Source organism: Xiphophorus couchianus, chromosome 18, assembly GCF_001444195.1.
Source record: "Xiphophorus couchianus chromosome 18, X_couchianus-1.0, whole genome shotgun sequence".
Lineage (NCBI taxonomy): Eukaryota > Metazoa > Chordata > Actinopteri > Cyprinodontiformes > Poeciliidae > Xiphophorus > Xiphophorus couchianus.
Genome location: NC_040245.1, coordinates 18,100,560 through 18,117,389, shown reverse-complemented (window position 1 = coordinate 18,117,389; position 16,830 = coordinate 18,100,560). Strand labels below are relative to the sequence as shown.

Sequence of the window (16,830 nt, the reverse complement as noted above, 5' to 3'; positions counted from 1 at the left end):
AATGAGAGGAGATGTAACTAAAATATAATATGAAAATATGTTAGCTCTTGTTTGATTTAAATCATGCTTTTTATGGACTTAAGACGATATTCTTTAAAGCTGCAGTATGTAACGTTTCTAAGATATGTATTTTTTACATATTTGTTAGGATTATCTTTATATCATCACAGTATAAGATAGAGAATATGTGAAAAATGTTAGTTCCTCTACCTTCTCCCAGTGCTCCAAGTCCAAACTGCAGAAGTACACCAATCAGTCAGAACCAACCAATCAGAGACAGGAGGAGGGTCTTAGTGCCGTCAATCACTCTAATGCTCACCCTCTTCCCTTTGCTATCTACTATACTACAGATGGTTCACCACAACATAGTTTGCCACAGATAAGGCTAGTTAGCATGAACGGTAAGTCGTTTCTTCGCTATTAGCACATTTTTCTGATCGACAATGTTGCTCATTGGTTCTGATAGGTTGTGAACCAATCAGAACCAGAACGAATCCTGGTTCTAATTGGTTATTTTTGAGAGCGGAGCATTTCTTCAGATTACAATAGTAGCTCAGGGAGAAGATGGAGGAGCTCGATTTTTTTCACAGATTATCCGTCTCATTCTAAGCTCTCAAAACACGGCGACAGATTTAATAAATATTTTTAAAAGTTACATATTGCAGTTTTAAATGTATTAGGAATAACTCAGTTTACATAGGGCTATTCATTCAGTTAGAATTGAGATGTTTATAATTTTATTCCTATTTGTTGACTTTTCTGACCATATTTGGAAAAATTTCAGATTTCTGTGCATACAATTCAATTGCTCCGTCTGGCTACATTTGTAACCATTTCAAAGTGAATTTACTTGCATTACGAAGGAGTTCATATATTTTGAATTTCTATATTTGTCATGTTACAAATGCAAATTTCAATGTATTTTATCAGGATTTATCTAATAAATTAAGTACATCAGTGTGAGGTGGAAGGAAAATTATGCTGTTTTCAAATTTGTTTTAGAAAAAAAAAAACACCAAATGGTGTGGTGTGTGCATATGTACTCAGCCTTGATCAGTCAATATGTTGACTTTTGCAACAATCACAGATTCAACATAAACAAAAGCCTTTTTAAGTAACATCTGAGGGCATCAGTAGTGGATCTTTTTGAGAATTTCAGACTAATGGAGGCTAAATACAAATACACATCACATTTTTATTACAAGTTATGATGAAAATCATTTGTCAATTTCCTTCAACTTCACAGGTGCATGCTGCTTTTTTTTCTATTGCAAAACATTCCATGAAATTAATTGGAGTTGGTGTTTAAATCATTATACAATATTAAGAGGTTTATTGCATTTAGGAACTTAATGTAATATCTTCTAGTAGCACCAAGTCCTGTCACAATAAGCAATAAATCAATTGCATAATAAATGAAAAGAAACTCCATAATTTCCATTTGCATGATTTATCATTTTTCTCTTTATTCTTTCTTTCTACCAAAATCTGGATGTCAAAAGGTGCTTTGGTTTTAAATAGCCACTTTTGAAGGACAATTTTGTTTCCAGAGACTTCATAATTAATTTCATTTGTTGCCTCTTTTGTTTTGTGTATTTATTTTGGATATTTAAAATGCTGTCAGGTTCCAGTGCTAAATGTTCACTAATTCAAAGTTTATTGATCTTTGAGAATGTATTCTTACATTTTGCCATTACCATTACATTTCTTGAAAATGGTCTCAAAACACCATTATCGTTTATCACAATAACTTCTGGGACAATTTATCGTCCAGCAAAGTTTGTTATTGTGACAGGCCTAGTAGCAACTACTTAAATGGTTCAGTATTTTATTTTCGCAAAGAGTGAAAGAAAACGTTGAATGTGTATTTTAAACCCTTACTATAAAGTAATGTAAAATTATCCTATCTTGATAAAATATGAAGAACAAAAGCAAGGGACAATAACTATAATACATCAGCACTACTCCCAAGAGTAGATTTGTTTCAAGACACCAAATCTAAAGTAACAAATGAGAATAAACAAAAATTATGAATGGTGGGAATTTCTGATACCACTGGAACTGTAATGAAGATGGTGTTGCCGCAGATTGCTACAGAAACTGGACAAGTATTTGCTATTATTCTGGCCTGGGGTAAACCAGAACCTTAATTTAATCTAATAAAAATAGCCCACTTTAAGAAATCACCATTAAATTGTATGTCAAGCATGCTTATGATTTATTTTTGGGCTAATTAAGACAGTTTTGAAAAAAGGTACTTCTAAGGCAGTAGTTGCAGTAATCTGTAGCGCATTCAAGATGAGTTTTAGGCTAGCGTTCTGCAGGCCACAGCAGCGTGAGACTGACCTTACTTCCAGAGTCCTTGGGTCCACACTCTCCCTTGTCATACCACCATTTGTTTTTCAGTTTGTCTAAGACGCCTGCTTCGCTCAGTTTCAAAACTGCAAGGTTTACCGGGGTTCTTTGCGTGTAAAAATAACATAAATAACATCATAGGTCATGTTATTTTATGTTATTATGGTATTTCACATTTGCATTGAACATCTCAAGTCACATAGAAAACTTTGATTACATACATTACAAGTGACCTAGCTTGGATCCCACTGAGTACATGTGTGTATGCTCGTTTAAGGAGGGGCTGGGGGTGGGAGGGCTACAAGGAGCTAAGTCGAGCTACATACATATGAGTGGGACCCACCTTTGTCACTCATGGTAACACATTCATTCTGCCCCTGCTAATTTCCACAATGAACCAGAAAGAAAATACTATCAAGACAGGTCTATTAGCATCAAGCTAGCTCTATGCTGCTACTGAGAGAGAGAGAGCTACACTTGTCCAACTTAAAGTATGAAGCTTTAGATTTCATAAACTGACTATTTAAATCCATTTTTGATATGATATATCAACCCCCACACAGCCATATTGTTCTGCACTTTGCACTGTCACATTATCTGTACTTTGCCATAATTGGACCTGCTGCTACTTCTTTGGTGTGGTTGAGTGCCTTTAGTTAATTTAGTTGTATATATTGTTATTATTATTATTGTGTGTTTGCTTATTTATACTGTATATATTTGACCTTTTGCACGGGAGCTGCAATGGAAATTTCGTTGAATTCTGTTCAATGACAATAAATGCTATCTATCTATCTAATTAATTAGTAGCTACAGTTCTTTGAATATTGCTGCAATGTTAAAGTCGATTATTTCAGCATACGCTTTTCTGCTGGTTAGCTCTAAATTTGATCCAGTTTGTAATTAATTCAGACTTTGCCAAGAAAGCTTTTGCATATAAAGTAAACTAATGCAACATCTGTTAATGGTTAGACTGGCACCCAACTCTGCACAGGCACACTTCCAAAAGATTAATCTCAATTATCTTGGTGTGTCTTCATAATTTCTAAGTTGGTGATGCCCCAACTCTATATTGTACAGATAAATAAAAATGCATTTAATTGGCTTCACACTGATATTACTTTTTGAGGTTGCTTACAATGAAGGCATAGAAAAACTACTGGCTTATATGCCATCATTATGACATTGCAATTATATAAATTAAATGTGTAAACTGGTTTCTCTATTATATGCAGCCAACAAGAATCCATAGTGTAGGGTCCTCAGCGTGAAGATGTGTTTATATTAGCTAAATACTTACAAAAATGTGCAAACCACAGATATTTGAATAATTGTAAAATGAGCTTTACTGAGTCAACAACTATTTATGACTAAGTCTGTAATTACAGAATGGCTAACTATAAAGTTAGTTTTAAGTTGGTTACATGTATTTAAATAATTTCCTTGTTTTTTTTTACTACTATGTAAAATGTTGTACTTTTTATATAAACACTTAGATAATTCAAAGCGCTGCCCGCATCTTCAGATGCAGAATAAATGTTGACATATAGAAATTGCCTGATTAACATCTGTAAGTACAACAGCTCCACAGTTAAGGACTGGATACAATTTGAATGTGCAGTCCTCAGACCGTTGATTAGCTTCTCTCTCACCTATACTCAGAGCAGCCTCAAGGGGGGAAATATTCCTGTCTTCACAGTAGTTGCTCTCTATGTGCTAATATTAATCACTTAAATTTTGTCATTGCTTTCTTCTGTTTCTCATTTTAGAAGATGCTTACTAAGTCAATAGCGAAATTAATAATATGTTATGCACTATAATAAAATAAAGTTTTTTGATGATTTGTTGAATTTCTACCTTTTGGAATTTAGTCAAACCAATTTGCTCTTTCAAAAAAAGACTTTTTCAAATACTTATTTTGAAATAAGGGCTTCCTTACTGCATACTAGTCTCTGTCTGTATCTATAAAATATTTTCTCTCTGCAAGTGAATATCTTGAAGGGTTTTTCCTTCCCTGTATGGTCCATAAACCTTTCGGCGGGGCAGATGCATGTGTCACACTCTCCAAGGACGGGGCCATCGCAAGCTCCTGCAGCTTGTGAGCGGCCCCTGTCATTGAGTAGTTGGGGAGGGGCGGGTGGGGCAGACAGAGAGGGCTAACCTTGGAATCCCCTCCCCCGCTGCCACATTCTCCTTTGTCATACCACCACTTGTTTTTCAATTTGTCCAACAGGCCCTGCTCGTTGAGTTTTAGCACGGCCAGGTTGACCGCGTTTCTTTAAGTAAAAAAGGAGGGACAGATAACATAGTTTGGTCAGAGCAGAGGATGGAGGGACAAACAGACAAGATAGATGGAAATCACAGCCAGGGGGGGGAGAAGGAGAGAAGGAAAAGGAGGAGAGAACGAATGGGAAGGATAAATCAAGAGGGGCTTAAGGCATAAAGGTGAGCGAGTGGGGAGAGATGCACCCCAAACAACCCTGTCTCCTACTGTTTGAGGTTTTTTTTTAATCCGTGTTCTACTAACTTGCAAAGTTTTGCAGGTTCTTCTGTCACTGTTTCTGAGCATGCACTCCTCAGAGGTTACAGACTATATGAGTAAACTAAGGTAACCATATTTCTGCAGCCTGCTGATGGTGCTCTTGTCCATCTTTGTCGATCCTCAGTTTTCTCTGCCGAGCTGCACAGATGAGAACTGCAGCAGTCCTTCCCACTGTACCAAGCTAACTGACCTTCAAGCTAAATCCACAGGGACCAGGCTAAATAATCTGACATTCCTAGACTGTATGCAAAGCAATTTTTCCTCATGTAAACAAAATAAACTTACAATTATCTATGTGTAATGTACTGTGTACAGGTGACACCAGAAGGTTGCATAAACTGCATTAAAAAAAAAAAACATACACCTTTTTTTCCTCAGTTAAATTAAACCAAACCAGTTCACTTGTTTTAGGTTAGTTTCATGTAGCAATATTTTTTCTATTTTCTATTTATTTTTCTTTCCTTTTTCCTCTTTCTCATCTCCAGAAGCTCTCTGCTACCCATGATTTTGTAATTCTACAGTAATGTATTGGGATCTCTACCATAGTGCCAGTCTAGATGTTTCTTAGTCTGCCGATTTGACCGCATACCTGACAACATATCTCAGAACCTCATGGTCAGGTTACATTTCATCCAATGCTGGGACTGAAAAGTTGTTGCCTGATCAAAAAAATAATCATGAAAGATTTCCAAATGGAAATACTTCAGCTTCAGAGAGAGACAGTGTTCTTTGGGGGATCTTTCTACAAGCTGTGACATCTCAACTTAGAAGGTATGGAAGAAAATAGTTGAAACATATATGAAAATCAGAAAAAAAACATTACAGGTATTCATTATTATTCATATAACAGCAGCTCTAGTTAAGAAAAGAACATTTATCTGCTGAAAAATTAAATATCAAAGTAGTCATGCCTGTCAGCAACATCATAAAGTCAGTTTAGTCCTGTGAACAGTACACCAGGAGGAGAGGAAGACTCAAACTCAGGCTCTCTCACTGCCACATGACTGGAAGACAGTGCTTCTTATCAACTGACAGAAATCAGAAACAACCATGGATAGTTTCAATGATTAGTTTTAAGGAGGCTTAAACAGCAACATATCCACATCCTGTCAATCACTTCTCTATTTTAAATGGAAAGCTTTTTTTTTTCCAACAGGAGTTGAACTGCAGGGAGGCTGGGGTTTTGAAAAACTTTGCACAATAGAAGTTTGGGGGGGAGTTATAGTACAGGACTTGAGACTGAAGTAGTGTTTATGTTTTGCCTTTCACAGAGCAAATCTGACAAATGATGACACAAATAGATGGAGGAGCAGAAGAGAGAGCAGTTGGTCAAATTTCTCCAGTACTTTCCCTCTGTGGGAAACAGCGACATATAGACAATTTAAAACTCCTGCATTTTGGTTTAAACTTTTCACTTTGTATATTTCAGGCCCCACAGGTTTATCATCAAACTCTACCTGCTGAGTTGAAACTGCAGCTACATACGACTTAATAGTTGGAAAGAGATTCCCTTCTCCAATAAGCTTTGCAGGAAGCAGAGAACATCCACCACCAAACACTGAACAGGATTTGGTTGTCTTTCCACACACCAGTTCTCAAAAACTTGCAATTAAACACTGTAAAAAGAGCGGGTAGAAGAAGTGCTTACATTTTGAATGGGTTCTATGATGTCTGGAGGGAGGCCTGCTGCATGTAGGGTCCACCTTTTAATAGCCACCTTGTCCAGAGAGCCAGGTGATCTGGATGTGGATCATAAATCTCTCCCTGAACCTGAGATCGAAGGTCTCTGAGAATGAGGAGGGGCCATGGTTCTGCTGACAGAATTTGGATTATCTCCACCACTCAGGGTTTCAATGGCCACCAGAATCAAAGTTAAGCCCTGTTCTCTCACCTTGAGTAGAGTTGGGGATATTAGGCTGAGACATGGGGGCACATAGAGCAACACATTCGGCCACGAGTGTACCAGCACGTCCATGCCCAGTGGAGCATCTAGAAGAGATACTTCACTGGGGCAATGAGCATTTTCCCATCAGGTGAAGAGATTTACCACAGCTCGTTGTCATCTCTGCCAGGTCTGCTGCACCACTTGAGGGTTCAGCATCCATTCTTGGTACAGAGGGCTTCCTAAAAGATTGGCCTATCTGTTCAGATTTCCTGGTAATTCCATTGCGTGAATCGCTAGAAATCTAGTGCTACTTCACGTTTTTTCCCTGGCTAGTCTGTGAAGCTTCAGGAATTGTCTTCCTTTACCAAGATGTGGTGAATGATCATATAGGGCATGAACTCCTTAACAACTAGAAATACTGTGTATAGTTCGAGCATGTTGACATGAAGCCGTGTCATCTTTGGTCACCATTCACATCTCTTGTAAAGAGTCCATGCTCCCTCTGTTGGGCAAAGAGGAGATTATTTTCAATTCTTTTTTTTTGTGGAGGGTTTCTGCCTTTGGCAACATGTGCGGTTGAAGAAAAGGTCGTTTCATTTTGTCTGATTTCTCAAGAAAAAAAGATAGGTGCACTGGGGCAATAGTGAGTGCTTGGTAAAACTGTCAAGGTGCTGTGGAGTGTTAGATGGCACTGTTGAAGTGATTACTGTGCTGTATGCCCCATAATTTCCTCCCTCTGAACATAAGAGGGAGAATTTAACAGGACTCCCGGTGAACTGGGAATCACAGGAGTATCTGAAGACTGGACAGAAAGTTTGCTCTGCAATCTGGAAATCTTCTCTTCAGAGGGGTAAGTTGGCTACTGAAGGAGGGTCTAGGTTGCCCACTTCTTTTTTCACTCCCTGGGGTGAGATGGATAATTTTTTGTAGTAGCCGTGAGAAAGAGTTCATAGTATTACGTCAGCCATATTATTGGGTGTGGATGGAGTCACGGACACGACTCAACCTGAATAAAGTTAGAAAAAGAACCGCTAGTGGGTTTTTGTGTGTGCTGATATCCTATAACACAGCAGAGCAGAAAAGGGAGGGTGTGAGCAGTGCATACACAAGAACGATTGACAGTATTTAGACCCTCGTCCTGGCTCTGATTGGTGGTTTTTAACCAGGAGCTGTATATTTCTGCAGATGGCAGTAGGACCACAGGGAGGAGGCAGAGGAGCTCGATTTTTTTCACAGATTATGTGTCTCATATTGTACTGTCAGGACATGGCGACAGATTTTAAAAATATGTAAAAAACGAACATTTTGATAAACATTACCTACTAAAGCTGTACAGTAATACAGCTGATTTAGAGTAAAATATAGAAACTTACTGTATTTAGAAGGAAAAATACTGTTTTTCAGGGCTGTCTTAGCAGTGTATGATCCCTAGTGGTAATAATAATAATAATAATAATAATGATAATAATAATGAATGAGAAGGGTAAGGGTGGGTTTTATCTGGAGTGCAGTGTAATGTTTGTTTTGATCGTCTTCAGAGCTGACCACGCCCAATGGAGTCACCAGATCTTAGCCTGCTCCATTTATGTTATACAGTACTGCAGCACACACAACATTGTGTGCTGCAGAATTGTGTAGAAATGCCTTTTGGCTGACAGGAACCTAACTGATATTTTACTACAGTAAGCTTTATAGTACTGTAGTCCACGGTATCTTTAAGTTTACACTGATCTCTATAAAATCAAAAGCAATTTATGCTCCTTTACTTCTCCCCTATGGCGTCTGTTAGTTTATAAACTTAAGCTTGTCAGGAGTTTTGTCATAAAAAATAGTTATGACAAACTTTGTAATAAAAAATACTATGTAGGTGGAATTGAACCATGTTAATTTTTAAATAAAAATATACTGCAGCTCACTGAATTTGTGATTTTACATCAGTAGCCTCTGCGGCATTCTGGAAAGCCTCACAAATTTATTTTCCCCATATTAAGCGGATAACAAAAATCAGGCCATTTTAGGTCAGATTTTATTACCAACAAATTTGTTTAAAGCTCTTCTTTTTTTTTTCTGTAGCAGCTAGTACATTTCCAAACAGGGCCATAAATAATAAGTTCAATATGTTTTTGAAAAGTCAAATGTTTTTCATTTGATATGAATTAAATTAAGGCTTGTGGAATTTACATGGTAGATAGCAATAATTCCTGTGTGATTGGTTGGTTTACGTTTTGACGATGGTCTTTGAATTTATATTTCATTTAGTCATGAGCTGCTCCTTCGAGGACAGACAGGTATTAAGCAGTGCTAAAAAGAAGAGAGTTTGGGCAAGTAGTAGATCGCTATCTATAAACATTTGTTTGGATGTGCTAATTTATTTTCTTTTTCTTACTGCACAGACTGCCTGGGTGATTCATAAAATAAATGGTCTTACGAAGAGGAGCATTATTTTAGTAATGTCCACAGAAAAAAGTACTATTTCTCAGATCCTCTAGTCGATTCATATCCAAATAATGAAACCAGTATGCTTCTTTTGGTTTTTCTTTTCAGTTAAGTAAGAACTATTGAGATAAATAGAAAGCTGCATTTTCTCACAGTAGATAATTATCAATTAAAGAAAATCACTAAAATTACCACTGCTTGAGAAATAAATTTACACATGCTTTGCATGACCAATCCAAATGGCAAAGAGAAAATGGTGAAGAGGCAAAATCAGGACCCAATTTTGATTTCTGATTCGAGTTTACTGTGAACCATAATGCACCTCAAAGTCTTTGCAATGTTCACACTTCTGATAAGTGAATTAGATTTACTAATGTCCCACTAAAATAAAATCCTTGGTTGCTCTTACTGTGAACTCAAGCCAATAAGTCAGAGGAGTGAAGGATGTAAACTGACCAACTGTAGTTAAATTCAATTGCTTTCTCATTCATTTCCTCTATCTTATATTTTTTATTTTAATCAAACTTTTATGGAAACATTGATATAAAGTACTGCATCATTTGATGTTTTCATCTGGCATTCTTTAAAAAGAAATTACAGTTGTATGTCATCCAGAAATTCAATAAAATACTCATTTTAATTTTGACTTTGCAATTTGACACAAGAATCCTTGTTAGTTTTACTCACTAGTCCCCCCATTGACCAGGCCCCTCAGTTTTATGTTTCCTGATTGTCTATAAATTCCCCCCTTTGTGGCTCTGGAGAAAGTGCCAAAAGTCTGAGGTTCTACCCCTCCTCATGGCAGATTTCTGTGAATACATTTAAATATTTCTTATTCTAATCATTATCACCATCATCATTATCATCATCATCTTCATCATGGAAAAACACACTTAAGACAGCAGACAAATGTACAAAGTTACCTGGTAGTTGGCCCTATGGAAAAAAAGGAAGAATGGTTGACAGTGCAACAGAGGTAAGAACCACAAATGAGATGTGTGGATGATAGCAACACTGGACAGAGAAATGAAGGGGACAAGCCCTAAATCAAAAGAGAGTACAGCAGAAAAAGTGACAGAAACAATTTCACACGATACAAAAAAAAGGAAAACAAGAAAGAGAAAAATTAAAGCAAATGAGAAAGCATGATGATATAATTTTTTACATTTGCAACATTTATTTGTCACTGCTGCCAAGTGAAAACTGATGCATAAAGTTAGAATTAATTTATAATCATTGTAGTTTAATTTCTATTCAAAAAAATAATGATTGATCATTACTCCAGTTCTTTAGATTTGTAAGTTAAAAAAAAAAAACTTGCCACCTGACAGCAGTGACAGTCCAATCTGTGTGGGATAAAAGGCACAGCAGGGTAGGTGGAATTTTGCAGCAATAGTACAGTATCAGTGTTGCTACTGTTTCCTATTGTTACACTATTCCACCCACCTTAACAGTGAGCCTTTCGGTGTGGCAATGCCGTATCCTTTGGAGTCCAGATTTCCTCCCACTTTCATAGTGTCACAAGGCTTCCGCTGCTCCGTGTATTCGTTCATGGTGGACTCCAAGAGGAAGGCGTACTTCCCCTTGGACTTGCGCACTCTTGCCACACCCTCTGCTGTGGTTCTGGTGAACACGGATGGCTCAGCGGACTTCATGTAAGACCACATCTTCTCATAAACGGCTATCTTGGACCTCTGGGGTGGAGCGGGTGAGAGGAGAAACCAAGGGTTATTTGCACATTAGAAGGCATTGTTTCACAAAGGTAAAGATGCAGAATTTGATGCAGATTACAGCTTTTGTGGCCATTAAACATTTGAAACATGTTTATGTTGGGTGCTTTTTAAACACTTGCTATGAAGACAAAAAACATGTTAATATGAAATAAAAAAAATATTTTTCCTGCCTAGAAATTTGTTTGCCATTTCAGTTGAGGTACTGATACATCACTAGAATCCAACTGTCATGACCTTATAAGAAATCTATTGTAACTGAAAAACATTAAATATTTTTGATTTAAAAATTCAATAATTCACAATTAATTAATTAATTAATATTTTAAAAATCAGTTTCCACCATTAAGCAAAAGAAAGAGCAAAGTAATTGCACTTTAAAGTTTGCGTAAGCCATGCATGGAAGAAAGCAAACATGTTAGAAGAACATACTTTGATTAGACAAAGCCAACACTGAATTGTTGACCTACATGCAAAATGCTGTGTGAGGTGGAAATCTAACATTGCATAAAACCCACACTGAAACATGGTGGTGGTGGTATCATGGTGTGGGGATACCTTTGTTCAATGGGGGCAGAGAGTCAGAGCTAATGGGAAGATGAAAAAAGCCAAAAACAGAACAAACTTGTTGCAACCTGTAGAAGACTTGAAATCGATTCTGAACAGATAACCATGATCTAAACGGTTTGGTTTAGATCAAAGCATACTTATGTGTTGGTATGACTCATAGTTCATATCTATCCCACCGACAGGACAATGTTCAAAAACTGATGTTCATAAAAGGGATCTTACAAAAAGATCTAAAGCATAAAACATAAGGGATAAACATTTAGTTACTAGGCTTAATTTACCTTCATAATGTTTACATACAATCATAATAAAAACACTGATGTGTGTGTTTCTGCCTATTTTCAAGGCACTGTAACAAACAGAAGGCTTTAACTGAAATAATTCAGAATTATTTTTTTAATCAAGGGGGGAAAACTCTTGATTCAATAGCAAACCAAACAACCACGAGACTTTCAAACCAAAAACAGTCACTAATTCATTAAATAATATTTTTACTCTGTGGTCGGCTTGTGCTTTTAAACTGATCCCAACTGAGCTGAAAGTAGAAAGTTATAATACAGTTGTCACATTGCTCTCTGTATCACAGCAAGTCACCAACTGTCTCCTTTTTGATTTTGTTGTTTTTATTTTCACTAACAGGATGAAGAGTTGGTGTTAGCTTCAACACAACAGAACCAGCACTGTAGCTGACAGCACTGCACACAAACAGGGAGCTTTTACTTGTCAAATATAATATTCACATATTTTTTTGTAAAACTTTGCCTACTGTACAACACAAGGCTCTGCTGTGGTACATCGCTGCATCCTGTGTAAAAGCGATCTCATGCCATGTAAGGCCTAAAAGAGCCATTTATTTACAACCAAGTTGGATCTAGGATTGATAACACCTTCACATCTGACTGTACATTTAACAGTAAAATATATAAATACTGTTCCTTATTAGATGTAAAAAAAGAAAAACAGTTAATGTCTACCATACTATGTAGAATAATATTTAGTTTTTGAATTTATTTAGATATTTATGTTTAAACAATTATTATTTCCACTGAATTTGTGTCTATTTCTGAATGCCCCTCCACATAGGTTACAAAATTTGCTGCTTATCAAATTATGGATTTAATCATTGAAATGTAATTGCTGTATTTGGGACGTAACAGAAATATTTAAAATGAAAGCTGCTGTTGAATTTAATAGATGCTTTTTAATAAATTGACCAAATGACATGACATGTAACAACACAGATATAATTTAGTGCTGTTTATGTTATAAATATGTTTTTAAAGCTTGCGATTTATTGCTACAGCTTTGAATGCTGTACACCCAAACTTTTAGAGCTGATTGGAATACAATTTGAATTTTGAATAAAATTACACTGCTGATTGAAAGCTGTCTTATCCATCTACCATTTTGATGCTCTGGCATATAATGACTTTTATAATCTCATTCTGAATGTAACACTATATCTTTCTCAAAAAGTCAAGCATCAGTCTCACTTCAAATGACTTGAACAGTTGCAGGCTAATCAGGCAGCTACAAATTCTGAGGAGTATTTCAGTAGGCGTCTGTCCGGAGTGATAAAGCCGTTGGCCTCCGTCCGCATATAAGGCGGTTTTTTTCACCAGTCTATATGTGTTTGAGAGAACTTATTTGTTTCTGTCCAAGTGTGTGAACTGTGTTTACTCATGAGTGAAAATAACAAGCATCCTCCACAAGCATTCGATTTCTTCTCCCTCGCTTTCTCCTGGTATTTAAATGTTACTCTTGTTGCTTTGCAAGTAACAAGCCAGGGCCTGAGGAAGTGAAACCAGCACCAGGGGATGGTATGTGTGTGTCAGGGTGCTGATGGTGCGTGACGGACACCTATCCTATAATAATGCCATTCACATTCAAGAGGACCAATATTCCCCTCCTCTCTCTCTTATATCCTGACTTTCTCCCCAACCTTTGCCTTTATTTTTCACCCCGGCCAGGGGAAGCTATCATAAATTCTCGTCATCCTCTGCAGCCCCTTCATTCATCTGTCTGTGTAATGTCCGGGACACAGAGGAGACAGTAATGTTGAAGCTTCTGTGCACGTACAAAACACTGCCTAGCCCTGGAGGGATAGATGTGTGACAAATTACTGTGGCTTTTCTAAATTCTTTAACAATGAGTGTGGCTGTGAAGGAGGAAATGGATGCTCCGAGTCACCTTCAGGCCTCCCATGCACACATTTTCTAAATACACACGGGAACAGATGCATTTTACACGCCACTCAAACATCCATGCGCATGTCAACTGTATTCATACAATTTAGCTAAATGTGCATACATGCAGGCGTGCACTTGTGTGTGTGTGGGTAGGCGTGCGCACGCACACACACACACACACACCCCAACATAATTAATGGTGGTGGCGAATCCCCCTCAGCTGTGGGAGATTAAATTGCTTTTTCACCCTCCACAGATTTCGGCATGCTCATTATGTTGATGATGCGAGAGCCGCTCAGAGAAGTAAAAACTATCTGCCACTAGCTCCTCGACCAACCTCCTCCCTGCCCCCCTCTTCAACCACCGCCACACACACACACACACACCCACACACACACACACACACACACACACACACACACACGCATACACACAACACTCAAACAAAAGTACCAATGCACATATTCTTCAGAAGCATAGAAGCGCATAAGCACAAAAGCACATACACAAGTGATGGAGGATATTGGGGTCAAAGTGTATAATGCCATCATAGATTTTTGCTATTGTCAGCAGGAAAAAAAACAACAAAAAAAAAAAACTTCATAACTGTATTCACTTTGGTGTTATCAAATGTTGGTGGGACACCTATCAATAATACATTTGTTAAAATGGGACAAAAGGCATCGTGATTTTTCTCTGGGATAATTTACTTTCCGTCTAATTTTGTTTCCCATAAAGCTCCCTGCAGAGCATTTAGCTCTATATGTTTCTCCTTTCTTCGTTTACATAGTTTAATTTCCTGTATAATTTACTCTGATGATAATTAGCAAGTTAATAACTCTGTGTGACTTGGTGGGAGAGTGATTAAATGTAAGGACTCTGATAAACATTGCTCAGCTGTGTTTAATAATTGAGAGGATTCCTCAAGAATCCTTCATAAATTGTTGGTAAACATTAAACATGGGAATGAATTCTTGAAACCAACAAGCAAACAACAAAAGCATGTCAGTGACACTTCATCACTAAAGCTCCAACAAAATAAATTATATCACATAATCCTTCCTATGTTCAACCCAAAGAGTTACCATAAAAGCTTCAAAGATATGGAATACCAATGTCTCATGTTTTCCCAGCCCATTTAAGAAACAGCAGTTTAACTTATAGTGGACCTCTTAAAAGTAAAAAAAAACAAACAAACAAACAAAAAAAAAACATTTTGAAAACCTGTCTTAAGTTCTTGAAATATTTTGGCTAATACCCTTGTCTTTGTATCATTATTGCAAACACTGTATAGGGATGGAAATATATTATAGGGTCTAACATGTTACGCTCTGTGGTGTTCAAGAGAGACAAGTATTTGACATAGATCCAAGTACCAAAAAAACACCCATTGAAGTGATAATTTAATTTAGAAAGAGAAAAAAGCAGTCAAGCCAGTTGACAGAATCTGAAAATAAGTCCTACCCTCTGTAACATCTTGAATTAAATGTGATGAGCCACAGTTTATGAGGCTAAGACCAGAGTATGCACTGATCTAGAGAATCTCCAAAACAAATAGGACAGAAAATCCTTGAAGCCTGTCAGTATGGCAGGGCTTTTAGATACACTTCTAATGCTTTGCACCTCCAGCCAACCAGAATGATAGCCATTATTTATAAAATGAGAAATGCATAGAAGAAAGTCAAATCTTTGTAGAATGGCTGGTCAACAAAAACTCATTCGTTTTATGATTTTCATCTTTACTGATAAAACTAAAGAGACATAAATCAGTCAGATTACTTTTGATTCAAGATTTATCTTAAAAAGGTTAAGAAATGAACTGCCTTTTGTGTTTAATCTGGATTTATTTGTCTGGCACTCAAATCAATTAAGAAAGTAAATACATTGAACAAAATCTCTTGACAAAGTTAAGTCTGGAGAGAGAGTCCATACCCTGAAGAACTCCTTGGTGGAGCCTGAATCCAGTGTCCCGTAGGCTATCTCTGTCTGTTTAGCCAAGTCCTCTGCGCTTTCTATAGGTGAGACCATCCGCTCCACAGTGAGGAAAGCAGCCAGGTTGGCTGTGTAAGAGGAGATGATGATCAGAGTGAAGAACCACCACACACCTCCGACAATACGTCCAGACAGTGACCTACAAAGAGTGGTGTGGGGGTGGGAGTGATGAGAGTGAGGGAGAAAAGGGAAAAAGGGGAAAAGCATTTCCAGAAAAGAGAGTGAAGAGATTAGGTAGATAAAAGAGGTGATTTGATAGAATAGATGAGAAAGTAGATGAGGGAGATGGTAAAGGTAAAAGGTGATTTAGAGTGATAAAAAAGATTAAAATAAGATTAGAGACAGAATGGAGAAAAAAAATTACATTTAATTCTTCTGTCAAGACAATGTGCTGTTTTACACAAGCATTTTTAATACTAAAGTGTGTATGACTGTAAACCTGCTGGAGCTGCCAAAGTAATTGTCTTTCAGGCCTAAAAAGCATTTCAGCAGTAACAATAACAGTTGACAAAACAGATTGCAATCTGGGCACTGCGCCGTCTCACTCCGCACCTCATTCTCTCAGTCTCTTTCTCTATGTTTAGTCTCTTCATCCACCAATTACAAGCTAAAGTAAGTGGCAATTCATTTAATTTTCTTTTGGTTGCATGAACTTGTTTTATACAAAGAAGTGGCAAAGAGAGCAAACAAAACCAAGTCTATTAGAAGAAACAAGGATGAGGAGTCTGAGACATTTAGACTTTTTTATGGTGGATCTGGTAAAATACCTTGCTAGTCTAATAGAAAGAAAACAAGAACATTCGTCAGCAAAGGCTTTGTTATACACTCTTTCCTAATGCACATTTCCCAATAAATATCTTCACATATTCCGTGTACCATCACTATTCGCAATCAAACTCAACCACAAGGTTGCTGCTGTTAAATCATAGTACCTAAAAGCCCACTTTTAAAGATTACAAGAACATCTGACTATATGGAAGGAGGTTTTATGAAACAGCTGAAAAATCTAAAACTTCACAGAAGTTCATAATATTTAGGAAATGTTGAATATGCATCTGCAAACATCTGCAATCTTTATAAGATAAATAGAATATCTATTTCAAGGATATCACTGACTAAAAACATCAAATA

At 37.1% G+C, this 16,830-nt stretch overlaps 1 protein-coding gene across 7 annotated transcripts in view; it reads right to left on the bottom strand.

Annotated features, from left to right (window-relative positions):
- gria4a (glutamate receptor, ionotropic, AMPA 4a) overlaps window positions 1–16,830 on the bottom strand; it is a 122,085-nt gene that overhangs the window by 10,475 nt on the left and 94,780 nt on the right. For 4 of the 7 annotated variants that reach the window (XM_027998890.1, XM_027998896.1, XM_027998893.1 and 1 more), the window contains exons 14-16: window positions 15,640–15,838; window positions 10,665–10,912; window positions 4,517–4,631 (exon numbers count right to left, since the gene is read on the bottom strand). In XM_027998890.1, the coding sequence (XP_027854691.1) occupies window positions 4,517–4,631; window positions 10,665–10,912; window positions 15,640–15,838 (562 nt within the window). Of the gene's footprint in view, window positions 1–2,346; window positions 2,462–4,516; window positions 4,632–10,664; window positions 10,913–15,639; window positions 15,839–16,830 lie in introns of all 7 variants that reach the window. The other 3 variants (XM_027998892.1, XM_027998894.1, XM_027998897.1) reach the window with 2 other exon arrangements.